At 41.7% G+C, this 15,083-nt stretch overlaps 1 protein-coding gene across 6 annotated transcripts in view; it reads right to left on the bottom strand.

Moving 5' to 3' along the window:
- The window catches only part of sgip1 (SH3GL interacting endocytic adaptor 1), a 103,736-nt gene that overhangs the window by 28,228 nt on the left and 60,425 nt on the right, over positions 1-15,083 (bottom strand). For 3 of the 6 annotated variants that reach the window (XM_033028430.1, XM_033028434.1, XM_033028431.1), the window contains 6 exons: positions 13,069-13,157; positions 12,049-12,141; positions 10,751-10,825; positions 9,444-9,986; positions 6,307-6,431; positions 3,752-3,878 (listed from right to left, as the gene is read on the bottom strand). In XM_033028430.1, the coding sequence (XP_032884321.1) occupies positions 3,752-3,878; positions 6,307-6,431; positions 9,444-9,986; positions 10,751-10,825; positions 12,049-12,141; positions 13,069-13,157 (1,052 nt within the window). The remainder of the gene's footprint in view (positions 1-3,751; positions 3,879-6,306; positions 6,432-9,443; positions 9,987-10,750; positions 10,826-12,048; positions 12,142-13,068; positions 13,158-15,083) is intronic. The other 3 variants (XM_033028435.1, XM_033028436.1, XM_033028432.1) reach the window with 2 other exon arrangements.

Below are 15,083 nucleotides of genomic sequence, written 5' to 3'. Positions count from 1 at the left end.
GGCAGCTCCTTTCATATACACACCACTCGTTCGGTGAAAAAGTTACCCCCAAGATTCTTGTTAAATCATTCCCTCTCAACTTAAACCTTGTTGTCTGGTTCTTGATTCCCCAACTCTGGGGAAAAGACTGTACATCTATTTTATCTATTCCCCTCATGATCTTCTACACCTCAATAAGATCACCCCTCATCCTCCTGCTCGCCAAGAAATAAAGTCCCATCATTCCCGATCTCTCATTATAGCTCAGGCAAGGCAATATCCTCATAAATCTTCTTAGTTTGGTTTAGTTTAGGGATACAGCATGAAAACAGGCCCTTCAGCCCACTGATATCACACTGACCATATATCACCTGTTCACACTAATTTAATGCTATCTCACTCTCTCATCCACTTCCTACACATTCGGGCAATTTACAGAGGGTCAATTAATCTAGAAATCCGCATGTCTTTGGGATGTGGGAGGAAACCAAAGGATAAAACCCAGACGGTGAGAGGGAGAATATGAGAACTCCACACAAACAGCACCCGAGGTCAGGATCGAACCCGGGTTCCTGGCACTTTGAGGCAGCAGGTCTATCAGCTGCACTGAACACAATACTGAACACAATACTCCAAACGCAGCCCCACCAATATCCTTTACATCTGTAACATAACTCTCCAACTTCATTACTCATAATCCTGACCGATGAAGAACAAAGTGGCAAAAGCCTTCTTAACCACCTATCTCCCTGACACCATTTTCAAGCAATTATCTACATGCACTCCTAGATCCCTCTGCTCTACAACACTTCCCAGATCTTTGCAATTCACTGTGAAGGTCCTACCCTGGTTTGACTTCCCAACACCTCGCACCTATCTGTATTAAACTCCATTAACTGCTCCTCTGCTCACTTACCCAACTGATCAATATCCTGCTGTAATTTTGGATCACCTTCTTTGTCATCTACGATACATTCCATTTTAGTGTAATTTGCAAACTTGGGATGATATTAGTGAAATATAATTAAGTGAAGGAGCAGACAAAGTGTTTCATGGTTTCAAGGTTTCATTTACTGTAAATCATGAATTTGCTCATTTTGGTCTCATCTTATAATAAGCAAAATGAATGCAGTGACCGCTGTTACCCCATTATTCACAGAAGGTGTGAGGTAGATATTTTGAACATTTTGCCCAGCTCATATTGGAAATAGGGTTAGGGCGGAATGGGAATGGGAATTGTGTTCAATTAATTCTGTGTTGACATGAAGCCAATCCTTGACTTCCACCTTTAACTCATGAAAGTCAGACTATCAGACTCATGAGAAAGGATTTGATAATGTTAACATAGTGTTCACTGATTAAGAGTGATAAAGACAGCACATGGATTTCTGCTGCTTCCTCCAACTTGCCTGTCTTCGAGGTGGCTGCATAAAAGTGTTAGAGATGCAGATTGGTAGCACAGTGGCACAGCAGTAGAGTTGCTACTGGTATTATCTGGAGAGAGTTTGTACATTCTCCCTGTGACTGTATGGGTTTAATCTGGGTGCTTTGATTTCCTTCCACACTCCAAAGACGTATAGGTTTGTAGGCTAATTGGCTTCTGTTAATTGAAAATTGTCCCTTGTGCGTAGGATAGTGGTAGTGCATGGGGCTATCGGTGGTTGGCATGGATTCGGTGGGCAAAAGGGCCTCTTTCCATGCTGTATCTCTAACGTCTAAATACTGCAGCCTCACAGCTGCATTCCTATTTGAGTCTTCAAAAAGATTTATTTTAGGATATTGCTTATCAAACTTTGAAATAAAGTTTTCTGAAATTTAAGCTTTGCTTGTGGTTTGAAAGTGCCCACTAGCCTAATGCCTTCTACAGTTCTCCTCACCAATAAAACCGTGGATGTTACTAACTCTGTGATACTGTGGGACATGAAGGTGGACTGTGAGAGTCTACGGAACAGCAGCAGAATATTTGTCACTTATCTACAGTTGCACAATGTGACAGATCGGGCAATAAATCTGGTTTGCAAGAGGGAGTATAGGATTTGCAGTTGCAGACAGACCTTCCTACACAAGTCTGAACACCAGTGTCTGAGAAGGCTCAGGATATCACATTAGAGTGATACTTCACATTAGAGTAATTTTCTTGGTAACTACTAACTTCAATTGTTTGCTTGGAATCCTACTGAGACTCTGCTAAAGATATGTCACGCGTTTATCTTTATATAAATGTTGGATGTATAAGATGCTGGATCCAAACTCCCCCATCCATTTCCACACTGACCTTTCTGTCCTGGGCCTGCTCCATTGTCAGAGTGAGGCCCAGCGCAAAGTGGAGGAACAGTACCTCATATTTCGCTTGGGCACCTTACACCCCAGCGGTATGAACCTTGACTTCTCTAACTTCAAGTAACCCTTGCTTTCCTTCTTTCTCCATTCCTCCCCCTTCCCAGTTCTCTGACCAGTCTGACTGTCTCCCACTACATTTAATCTGTTTCCTTTGTTGTTACCTTCTCCGAGTTAACAATGATCTATTCCACATTTTCCTTGATCTGAATTCCCTTTGCCCTGTTTTCACACCCTACACGTCCTTATCTATGCATCTCTCTCTCCCCTGACATCAGTCTGAAGAAAGGTCTCAACCCGAAACGTCACCCATTCCTTCTCTCCAGAGATACTGCCTCACCCGTTGAGTTACTCCAATATTTTGTGTCTATCTGCTGGATGTATAAGCCTGGGTGACTGATGTTTTCTTGGGCAATCGCCTTTGACTGACGTTAGCTCTGTGACTAATGTTTTCGAGGGCAGCTAATCTTATTAACTCTGCAACCAATCTGGCCTCCCACAGATGCAAGGTATTACTGACTGCACACATTTGACCATCAAGATATATCCAGGTTCCTCTGAACTGTTCATCAACAGGAAGGAATTCTGCTCTATTGATATTCAATGGTGTGAAATCATAGGAATATCTTTCTGAGCATCACACTTATTTTTCTGAAGATCTTCCATGACGCCTCTGCCCTAAGGCAGTCTATAATTCTGATCTTGATAGGTTTGCAAGCAGCCTTAATGACGGGTTTCTCAGGGGTTCTCTTAATTCATTGCTGATAGCCATTGTAGACCAACAAGACCATGAAGCCAGATAAATAAAGCAAGTTGACAACCAAAGGTCATAGGAGCAAGGTATGCCTTAGAAGTGGTTCAGATACCTACACAGACCCTTCAATGGACTGGCTCTTTGCAAAGCTGTTAGTTTTGGTGGGACAAGGCAGAGTAGACAGGAGCACTTTGAACGAAGGAGGGCAAGGAGCAGGAGGAGGAATGTACAGGGAACACAAGAAGTGTAGCACATTCTCTATCTGAGGATGCTCTCATCATCGAGTTCATATAGTCTTCATCAGTCCACCCATCAACATTCTTTAATCTTGAACCCTCCCACCAACACTTGCAAGCAGAAGTGCACATTTTACCCAATCTCGAGCATTCAGCAGCAACCCACGTCTCACCATTCCCCACAATAGGCCTTTGCCACTCACTGTGACTTGTGTGCAATGGTCAGATATGATAGACCAACGATGCTTACATTAGCACAAAGTGTAGAAACGTTACCCTTTGACCCTACTACTGTTTGTGGAAATCCGAAGTAAAGACAGAAGATCCTGAAAATACTCGGGGAAAATAGCCCGACAAAAATAATTTCTCGAACTCGGATATTGTATCTATTTTACCCTTTAATGCTCTCCTGACATGGAATCAAATGTTAAGAAATGTACTTTACCGACAGTAGGCGTGGTGGCGGCGCTCAGCGAATTAGTTGAAGATATGGAGGAAGTGCTTTCCGCTCGAGCTAATGGTGCTGTTGGTGGAGGGCTAGAGGAATGGATTGGTGGGCTAAAAGACCTGGACTGCAAAACATGAAACAAAAGAAAGCCGATTAGAAATCAAATCAGGTAAACCACCATCATTTCACATTTCAAAATAAACAATTCACCATCCATTTTAGGAACTTCGCAATCTAGTTTGAAATTATATTTGTTTTCTATTTTGCTTTCTAGCCTCCCAAGGTTTCATTGAGGGCATTTTTTCTTTGAGTCAAGGAAGAGGGAGATTGCATGACTCTTAAGTAGGCATAAAAAAACAAATTCAATCTTTACCTAATATCATCTTTTTTAAGCAAGGAATCACTGGACACAACAACCAAAATGTTGACAGTATTTTCCTCCCTGAATTGACGAGCAGTTGGGCAATTTTCTCTCCTATTCATAAGGTCTTAAGTGATAGGAGCAAAACTAGGCCATTCTGCCCATCAAGTCTACTCTGCCATTCAATCATGGCTGATCTATCACTACCTCCTAACCCCATTCTCTTGCCTTCTCCCCGTAACCCCTGACACCTCTATTGCTGCCTGGGCTGAAATTGGGTAATCGGGCGCAGAGGAATATTTATGTACAGTCTTTAGGCTCGTAAAAGGTCTCGTGAGACTCTTCAAGAGCGCAACAAACATAAGTTGACATCTAAACATAGATGAACCTCTTAGAATCGGTAAGAGACATGTTGGTCACAAAGCTTGGTTCTGAGGAGTTAAAGAAAGTGAAACACCTAGGGAATGGAGAAACTAAAATTGCAAATGGCCCAGAGTACATGACTGGAGAAGAAACAATTGCCATGGTTGGAAAAGATTGCAATGATGGAGGATGAGACCATGGAGGTCCCAAGTCACGAACCACAAAATCAGTGCCATGGTGTTTTACAAAAGTCACGTAAAAATGTTGGGATTTGAGACACTTAGTGTAGGAAATAAAATGGTTAATTTTTAATGCAGAATAAAATGTATTCAATGCTCCATTTTATTTGTGATATCCATCTCGTTCCAATTCCTAATATGATGAAGTATTCCTGGGCTCATGTGGTCATTCAGCCTTGCCTCATATCCAGTTGTATTGTTCAATGAAACAGCCAATATGATTGTGACAGATGTGATAGTGCCTGATCCACCCTCATCCAAGAGGATTTTTTCCCGACAGTTTACATAATCATGATTTGAACTCAGAGGGCAGGAAATCTTTTTTTGGGTCACAAATATATTGTTCATGTTTTTTGTTATTTTAAGTGAGTCTTTTAAGTTGTAATTAGAACACAAAATAAAGCACAGGTAGTTCTGCTATAACACATGTATCCACATTGCAAATTGTCTATAACGCGATCAATGAATTAGGGACTACTATTTGTATTGTGCAAATTGTTTATATTGTAATTTTGATCTTGAACTAAAGAACCACTTAAAAGTTACTTTGGAAATTAGCAAGTAGAAAAAATGTAGTCTTGGATTTAAACAGTATAAGTAACAAAAAAAAATGTTTGCACGTAACCTCCCTGCAGTAAACAGTTGCTACTTTCACTGGGGGACACCATGGAAATTGACATGTGATTGCTTGTGCCATTACACTATATTATATATAAATCATACTATATTAAACAGTGTTGCATACAGCTTTAGTATTTTTAGGTTACAGTAACATAAATTAACTTACAGCTGTTAAAAAGACGTTTAGTTTTGAAAATCGTGTAGGGAATATGTAACTTTGTCATTGTGAGTCTGAAACTCTCTAGCGCCATTGATTAATGGTCTTTATTATGCGATTTTCTAAAACGTAGTAAATTGCCAATTGTGAGCGATTGTGAGCAATTCGCATTGTTTATGAAAAGCTATTTCTGTTTGGACACATGCGTGATTTCAGAGACTGACCTCATCTAAGCTTAACTGGAAATTATGCCAAAGATAAACTTGCATGCACAATCTCAATGCAGAGATGACAGCTCGACTGGAGTTTTGTTCACATTCTTGAGTGAAATAGATAATCCAACCTTTCTTGTTGAATTATTGTCCAGGCCTCGGGACTCCATAGGTCTGACTTTGACAGGGACTAAATAGTTTAGTTCCGAGACACAGTATGGAAACAGGCCCTTCAGCCCACGAGTCCGCACCAACCAGCGATCCCGGCTCATTAACACTATCATAGACACACTATGGACAATTTACACTTACACCAAGCCAATTAGCCCACAAACCTGTACGTCCTTGGAGTGTGGGAGAAAACCGAAAATCTCGGAGAAAACCCACGTGGTCATGGGGAGAACGTAAAACTCCGTACAGACAGCACCCATAGTCGTGATCGAACTCAGGCCTCTGGTGCTGTAAGGCAGCAACTCTACCGCTGCGCCACCGTGCCGCCCTAGATGAAGCAACTATGCTTCTCTCTGTGGTTTCCTCGATGTGATACATTTCAGTAATATTCCAATTGCAATGAATGCCAGTGACACTTCAGCACATACCATATCACTTACTCCAGGCTTTCCAGGAGGCAGTTTAGGCCGTGATGGTGGGCGAGGTGGTGGAGGGGGAGGAGTGTTACAGGTTAACCCTGATGGTGTTGCTGGACGAGCAGGAGATGAAGAACCTAAAAATAAGGAAACATTGTTTGAAATTTTACAAATTTCAGGGGGTTAAAACCAGAACAAGGAACTACGAATCAAAGTAGAGGGTGCATGGAATATGGTCAACACAGGACAGAGGACATGTATAGGAAGGCAGAGTCCAGGCTATAGATGTGGTGACCCAAGGAGTCCTGACTGGATTATAGAATGAGTGATTGTATAATGGTAATTAAGAACTCTTACTCCTCCCATCCCACAAGAATTCCAAGGAACTCTTCTTGGCCTCTTCTGGACACTTAAAAACTCCCTGCTTAGTTTGACAGCGGATATTGATCCAAAGTCTAGAACCTGACATTGTGAGCTGAATCTCATCAATGTAAAACAAGTCCCCAATTGCCCATCTGACTCTGGGAGTCTGACTCTGCCTGAATAGGTTAGACTGCGGTGACTCGGACACATACAGCTCTCTCGTCAATAGTCATAAACTCAGACTCCTCTCCCAATGAGAGATAAACAGAGTATTGGCAGACTGTGGACTGCATCACCATCAATCCCATTGTCCACACTTGTAACTGGGGCACAGAGGGGGTTACAGGTGACATTATAAAACAAATGGCACTGAATCAGATGAATTTGCTGTATGATTGTGCCTGTTATTTTTTCTCAAGCTGCCCAGTGGAAGCGGGAGCTGTATAATAGGCAGTTAACTCAATGTAATCTTGTTTTATGTCCTGGGTTAAAATTGCCACATTAACATTCTGGGAGAATTCACTGGATAGCAAATAGACTCGTGTCTGAGACTTCCACTCTCAGTTAAAGGAAACCATAATCAATTGTACAATAACCCAAACAGCTAACTCAACCCAAAGAAATTTACTGGTCATTTTATCATCCATGGTTCATAACTTTTCACTAAGGGATCCATCATTTTTTCCCCCTTTCCTTCAGCATTGTATAAAGAAGACTGATATTATTGGATTAATACAAACAAATATAGGCAAATGGAAGCAGCAACATTGGGACGAAAAGCATTATAGCCATAACTCTTGTTATGGTTATAAACTAATGATAACAATGTGCACTCAGCTGAATACATGTGATCTAACTACACAATAGGAAAGATCTGCGAGAGATGGTGGAAATTGGCTGACAGGGAGTTGAATTGGAGTGACAAAACAGTAACATTGTCAGCACGGCCCATGTTTCATTGAAGAATTCACAGTCATTTCACGGTGAAGTATTTGCGCTTAAAAATCTTCACTGCTCTCTCAAATTGACAGTATTGCTAATGCTTTGACTATGGTACCCAGCTTTCCTTGCAGGTATATTTCAGTTATCCACCAAGCGTTTGAGGAAGTTCAGCTGTACTCTGATTCTTATGTTCTACTTATATTGATGGTGATCCAATAAGTAAAGATTGCAGAGCAAATAGATCTAGGAATGTAGATAGATAGTTACTTGAAAGTGGTATCACAGGTAGATAGGATGGTCAAGAAGGCTTTCAGCACATTAGCCTTCATCAGGCAAGGTATTGAGCATAGACGTTGATGTGATATGTTACAGTTGTACAAGATGTTGGTAAGGCCATATATGGAGTATTGTGTTCAGTATTGTTCACCCTGCTATGGGAAAGATATTGTTAAGATGGATAGGATGCAGAGTAGATATACCGGGATGTCAACAAGGCTTGAGGGCATGAGCTATGGGGAGAGGTTGGGCAGGCTAGGACTTTATTCCTTGGAGTGCAGAAGGATGAGGGGAGATCTTTTAGAGTTGTATGAGAACATTAGGAGATTAGATAGAGTAGATGCACAGTCTTTTACCCAGAGTAGGGCAGTCAAGAACCAGAGGACATAGGTTTAAGGTGAGAGGGGAACGATTTAATAAGAATCTGAGTGGCAGTTTCTTCCCACAGTGGGTGATGGGTGCATGCAATGAGCTTCCAGAGGAGGTTGTTGAGGCAGATACTATAACAACATTTAAAACCCATTTGGACAGGTTAATGGACAGGAAAGGTTTAGAGGGATATGGGCCAAAGCAGACAGGTGGGACTAGTGTAGATGGGGCAGCTTCGTTGGCATGGACAATTTGGGCCAAAGGGCCCATTCCATGCTGTATGACTGCATGATTCTATGTAACCTGACTATTTTAGCTTAATTGATAAATCAGCAATCTTTCATCTCCATTGATGCCCAGAAGATCCTACAATACAACACATCAACCATGTATTCCTGCTGATATTGCAGCAATATACCAATGGGATGGTTGGAATATTGATTTGATACTGAACAGAGATCTGCCCTTTGTGTTCTTCATCAATACATTCAATCTTAGATCAAGCGGTTGTTCCTTGTGTTGCAGTGGGGGCTGGGGGCTGGGGGCTGGGGGCTGGGGGGGGGGGGGGGGTGCAGGGTGGTACAGGGTTATCTGGTATAAGAGCACTGCATCCGCGGCTAATCATTGTGCTGGTGCTGCTACCATCATTTTGTTTCCCAGCAGATGGCAGGGGGTCAGGTAGTGTGGGTGACTGGGTAAAATGATGGAGCTGGAATCTTTGAACAATAAACCCCATCCATGATTTGTGGAGTGGAGAGAGGGATTGTGGTCAATTGTAGCACTTATCCAGACCAGCCACGACTCATTTGTTGTTTGGATCAAAAGGAGTCTTGAGCTAATGTTTAGAAAGAACCATTCAATACAATTACATGGTTTATTTTGTTCCTCTTGGTTCAGTGATGCCGCTAGATTGGAAAACACTGCTGACTGTGTCTTATTTTGTATACAACATAAGAACCTGTCGGCCAGTTTCAAGAAAAGGGTAAAAGCTTGTTGTGGAGAGAGAATGGATGCCGGGGGGATGTTCTGAGAATGTCACTACAGATGCACACTTTCAAAAGAACACAAAATAGCGGAGCTTAGCACAAAATGGAAGAGCACAAATACAACAGGACAGAAGCAGGAAGAAGCCTTTGTGCTGCTACTAAGGCTTCTTGCTGGTGACTGGCTAGTGCAGTGTTTAGCCAAACACCACGTACCACTGCCACCGGATACTCCACTGCCTGAAATGGGTCCTGGAGAAGATACCACTGTCCTGTAGGTAGGAGGTGGAGGGGGAGGGGGCACGTTCTTTTGCCCCATAGCGAGCTCTTTCAGGGAGGAGGATGACTCGCTCTTTTCGCTCTTGACCAATGCCAGCTCAGAACTCATTTTCTCACTCCCATCATGGTCGAAGGGCACAGAAATACTTGGAGGGGCATCGGTGGACTGTAGGTCGCTCTGGACATCCTCTGGCTGCAGGGCCGAGGTGGGCCTCTTTTCGCTTGGAACTGTAGGTGAAACATCTTCTCTGGGATGTCGATCAGAAAAATTGATCCACTTGTTCTTCGACAGGTCGACCCCGGATCTGGGAAACACAACTGGGCCAAAAATATCATCCAGGTCACTGATAGACAACAGTTTGTCAGGCTGGGGATCTGCTTCACCCCGGTCATTCCCTATAGTCCCATGAGATGTGTTCGGTAAAGGTTGCTGCGTTGATGCATCAAGGTCTGACTTGGTGCCTTTCAGACTAACGTGGTCTTAAGTTCAAAATTCAAGAGTAAAAAGAAAAGCAGGAGTCAAAAGTATTCAAGATTAAACACAAAATAAAACTGAAGAATGCACATTCAATGTTAAACAACTACAAAATTCCTATTACTAATGAGACAGTTCTCAAACACCTTTCCAATGAAGAAAATAATTCCCTTACAAAACCCACCATGCTCCCTTTAATGGACCTTGCTAGCTGTCCCGTGATATTCGCTCATGTGACCATCCTTGATGTCTGAGTCAAGAGGGTGAGCATCAGTAGGTTATTCGACCGATCTGTCCTCAACAGACAGTATCTCCTCGAATGCATCCCTGGTGCATTGGCTGAGGTCTACTTCACAACAGGTCTGCGGCTGAACCTGGGAGTATTGGGCTGTAGAACAAAGTTCTAAACTAAGCAGCACATTTCTGAATGAGGACTTGGGAGGAGGGGTTGTCACTTTAAATTAAATTAAAAAAAAACTTCAATGCTAATTATTAAACATACAAAGAAGCCACTCTTGATTAAGTGTCAAAAGATTTGGAAATAGTGTGAAAAACATAAAAAGGTTGGAATTAAAGATCCAGTCCCTGATCCGAGCAACTTTTTCCATATTGATTGTTTATTATTTTATAGTTACCTCGTCTACAACACAGAAATAAGTATTCAATCCAATTTGCTGATGTTTCTGTTCTATATGCCTATTCCACTGAAGTGGCTGCATTATAGGTAAATGACAAGCTGCCCAGTATTCCTTGAACTACAAAACCCTACCTGAACCCTCTGCTGAGGGGGATCCTGTGCGAGGCGGTGTGGCTGGAACATTTTTCGGAGGCAAAGGAGGAGGTACTAGAAGCGGAATTATAAAAGTCAATTTATGAAATGAAAGTGAAATTATTTGAAGAGTTTTACACCATTAGAAGAGAATTTATATTTATATTAATATATTTACAATCAATACAAAATATCCACGTTCTCAGGAAAACAAGACATTCTATTGAGCAGAACAAAGTCTTGCACCCACTGGAGCAAGTAAATGGAAATTATTGCGTGATCCACAAGATCGCAGCGTTCAAGCCTGGAAATTGAGTTTTACCACACCTTTTGACTCAGAAGAGCAAGTACTAACAAAAGCGGAGATTTAAATATGGATTTCCATTGTTTAGATGAAACAAGAGGTGAAAATTTGCATCACCTAATGAACAGATTGAGTTCCACTTATTGAAGGGCTGATAACTATTAAACATCATCTCCTGTTGAGTGTTCAGATCTTCAAATTTAGATTCAAAGGCCAAGATATAGAGGAGGATTGAAGAAACCAAAGGTTTCTTCTGAGATCAAGACTACTTGGTTCTTTTTCTGTTTCTCCTTTACTTATTGAATAATGTTCAGGCACTTATTGGATTATTATGGCAGAGTGTATAGATCCAGATATCTTTTCTCGTTCTCCCTGTGAAGGTTTCATTCACACCTATTGCGTTAAACGTTCTGTCCTTTTACAGAGCCATTTTCCTGGAGTTTCTCATATTATGGCAGGGCTGAAAATTAAATACTGGAGTCATCCTCTCCTTTCTCCGTCATTTCCCTATGTGTAGAAGATGAGAAGTTCAATTTCTATAGACGCTTAAAGGAGCAGTTGTGCCATTGCGGCTTGTAATCGACCACTCAAATCTGAGGAGTCAGGTGGCAAAACATGAATGTCGTAAACATTCTTGATTCTGCTTCCACATCAATCATTTGCATGTTTTGCAACAAGCTAGCACCACACTATAGGCTTCATAATGCCTATTCCCTGAGACAAAACCCTTCTTGGAGGCATTCTCCATGTGACCAGGTAATGTTGTCGGGTGCCAAAAACCTCTCAGGTCCCCAAACTGAAGCAAGCACAGCACGGTTTGGATGCAAAGTACATGTATGCCAGCTATGTAAAAGAAAACTATCAAAAAGTGGGGCCGTCATGTCTTGTTCTCTTCCTTATTACATCTATTTGTTTAATTATGCATTCAGTGCAAATACTTTTTTCAAGTTCCAATGATTTTGATGCAAAATTAATGCGATTACAATGAGCTTACCTCCTGTAGGAAAAGATCGTGATGGCAAAGGTGATTGTCTCTTGGACTCAGTGGCTTGAAATGGCCCCCAGATCTCAGGCTGATCAATTGCAACTTTAAGGCATGGACAAAGTCAGCCAAAAAAAATATAACACAAGGCATAAATATACAGCATGAACAATATAGCTTTTAAACATTAGATTGCAGGAACTATATTTTGTTGCAGGTCTGTTGCCCCAAAATTCCTCGAGTTGTGATTCCTGCAGTTATCCCTGCATTGTTCCAGAATGCACATCTTTGAGTGACTCAAATATTCCTAATAACCCACCTCTCCTTATCTGCTTGGAATATCTGACTGCTCAGGCTTCTCACATCAGCAATTGTTGTTGCTTTAAAACCCCAGGCAAGGAAACCCATATTCAATTTTGTTAAATAGTTGATACTAGTTAGCAGCAGCCCAGGCTGTTTGCCTTGATTATAGAATCAAAGGAGGTTGAGGAACAATTCAGTAGCTTCATGGTCATCAATGACAAGTGCAACATTTTATTCTAGTTTTTAACCAATTACTTGAATTCAACAACAGTTATATAGAAGCATAGAAAATAGGTGCAGGAGTAGGCCATTCGGCCCTTCGAGCCTGCACCGCCATTCAATATGATCACGGCTGATCATCCAACTCAGTATCCTGTACCTGCCTTCTCTCCATACCCCCTGATCCCTTTAGCCACAAGGGCCACATCTAACTCCATCTTAAATATAGCCAATGAACTGGCCTCAACTACCTTCTGTGGCAGAGAATTCCAGAGATTCACCACTCTCTGTGTGAAAATGTTTTTCTCATCTCGGTCCTAAAAGATTTCCCCCTTATCCTCAAACTGTGACCCCTTGTTCTGGACTTCCCCAACATCGGGAACAGTTGAATGGGAGTCAAACTCAGACTGATCTTTGGATTAATAGACCAGGCTGCTGTCTGCAGTAACATAACCACCATGTTCTTTATTATCATGTAATCAATGTAGGTCAGGCATGTGTGAGAAGTACCTTCTGATTTCATGCCTTCAAATGCTGACTCCAGTGGTGGGCCAAAGAGAGGTATCAGAGACGCTGCATCCTCTAGTCCCTTCGTATTACTGGGAAAGAAAAGTGAAGAGAATAAAAAGGGGAAAGAAATAAGAAATAAATGGTTAGTGGAAGAAATACAAGTCAGCTCAGCAAAGATTCAGCACATCTTGCTCAATCTGGAACATGGAACATAGAACAGTGCAGCGCAGGAAGAGGAGACTAAAGAGACTACAGGTGCTGGAATCTTGAACAAAAAAAAAAAAACCTTTTGGAGGAACTCAACAGGTCAGGCAGCATCCTCTACCAGTTCATTTTTAGCACATGAATAGGGCTTTAATGTCTACAATGTCTGTGCTGAACATGATGCCAAATTAAACTAATCCCTTCTGCATACACATGGTCCATATCATAAATTTACAAGTTCATAATTTATAGGAGCAAATTCGGCCCATTGAGTTAATCTGCCATTCAATCATGACTGATCTATCTTTAGCTCTCAACCCCATTCTTCTGCCTTCTCCACATAACCCTTCACACTCTTACTAATAAATAATCTGTCAATTTCCACCTTAAAAATATCCAATTACTTGGCCTCCACAGCCATTTGTGGCAATGAATTCCACAGCTTCACCACACTCTGACTAAAGAAATTCCTCAGTAGACACAAAATGCTGGAGTAACTCAGCTAGTCAGGCAGCATTTCTAGAGAGAAGGAATGTGTGACGTTTTGGGTTGAGACCATTCTTCAGAAATTTCTCCTCATCTTTCTAAAGCTCCATCCTTTTATTATGAGGCCCTGCTCTCTGGTTTGAGACTCTCCCACTAGTAAGAACATCCTCCCCACATCTACTCTATCCAGGCCTTTCATTATTCAGTAAGTTTCAATGAGGTCCCCCTTATCCTTCTAAACTCCAATGAGTGCAGGTTCAATGTCGTCAAATGCTCATCATATGTTAACCCAATCATCCCAGGATCGTTCTCGTAAACATCCTCTGGACCCTCTCGAACGGCAGCACATCCATCCTCATAAATTGGGCCCAAAACTGCAGAGTCCATGCTTTCTCTACACTACTTGCCCCTTCGCCTATCTTCATATCATCTGCAATCTGCAAACTTGACCACAAAGCATTCAATTCCCTCATCCAAATTATTGATATACAACGTGAAGGGTAATGGCACCGACCTCTGAAGAACACCACTTGTCTCTGACAGCCAACCAGAAACAGCTCCTTTTCCCCCCACTCATTGCCTTCTGCCATTAAGCCAAGCTTCTATCCATGCTAGCATCTACCCTCTAATACTATGGACTTTTTTTAGCAGCCTCACTTGTGGCACCTTTCCAAAAATCCAGGCAAACACCATCTAGTGACTCTCCTTTGTCTTTCCTGCTATTAACTTTCTCAAAGAAACCCAACAGATTCATCAGGCAAGATCTCGCCTGCACAAAACCATGCTGACTTTAACCCATTTTATCATGTGCTTCTAAGTACTCAGAAGTATCCCTCCATTCCCTGTACATTCATAATTCATAATCCTATCCTAAAACCTCTTAAATGGGACTATCATATCTGTTTCCACGCCATGTCTTGCAGCACTTTCCAGGCACCTCGCATTCTCAATGTAAAAAAAACATCCCAACATCACCTTTAAACTTCCCCCCTCTCATCATAAAGATTTGCATCTAGTATTTGAAATGTCCAACCTCTGTAAAAGACTGGGTAAATGTCTACCCTAGTTATGTCTCTTATAATTTTTTATACAGTACTTCTATCAGATGTCCCCACTGCCACCCGATACTCCAGAGAAAATAATCCAATTTGTCCAACCTTTCCTTATGCCTAATACTCTCTATTCTAGCAGCAATCTGGCAAATCTCTGGCAAATAGATAGATAGATCTAATAATCTCTTGCTGAAAATCACAGTGCCAATGGGGATGTTGCAGAGTGATGTCCAGACACACTGTTACAAGGAATGATGGTCTTAGATTTGTAAT

Source organism: Amblyraja radiata, chromosome 10 (genome assembly GCF_010909765.2).
Source record: "Amblyraja radiata isolate CabotCenter1 chromosome 10, sAmbRad1.1.pri, whole genome shotgun sequence".
Classification (NCBI taxonomy): domain Eukaryota; kingdom Metazoa; phylum Chordata; class Chondrichthyes; order Rajiformes; family Rajidae; genus Amblyraja; species Amblyraja radiata.
Note: the sequence above shows the minus strand (reverse complement) of the source record. Positions and strands in the feature narration are given on the sequence as shown.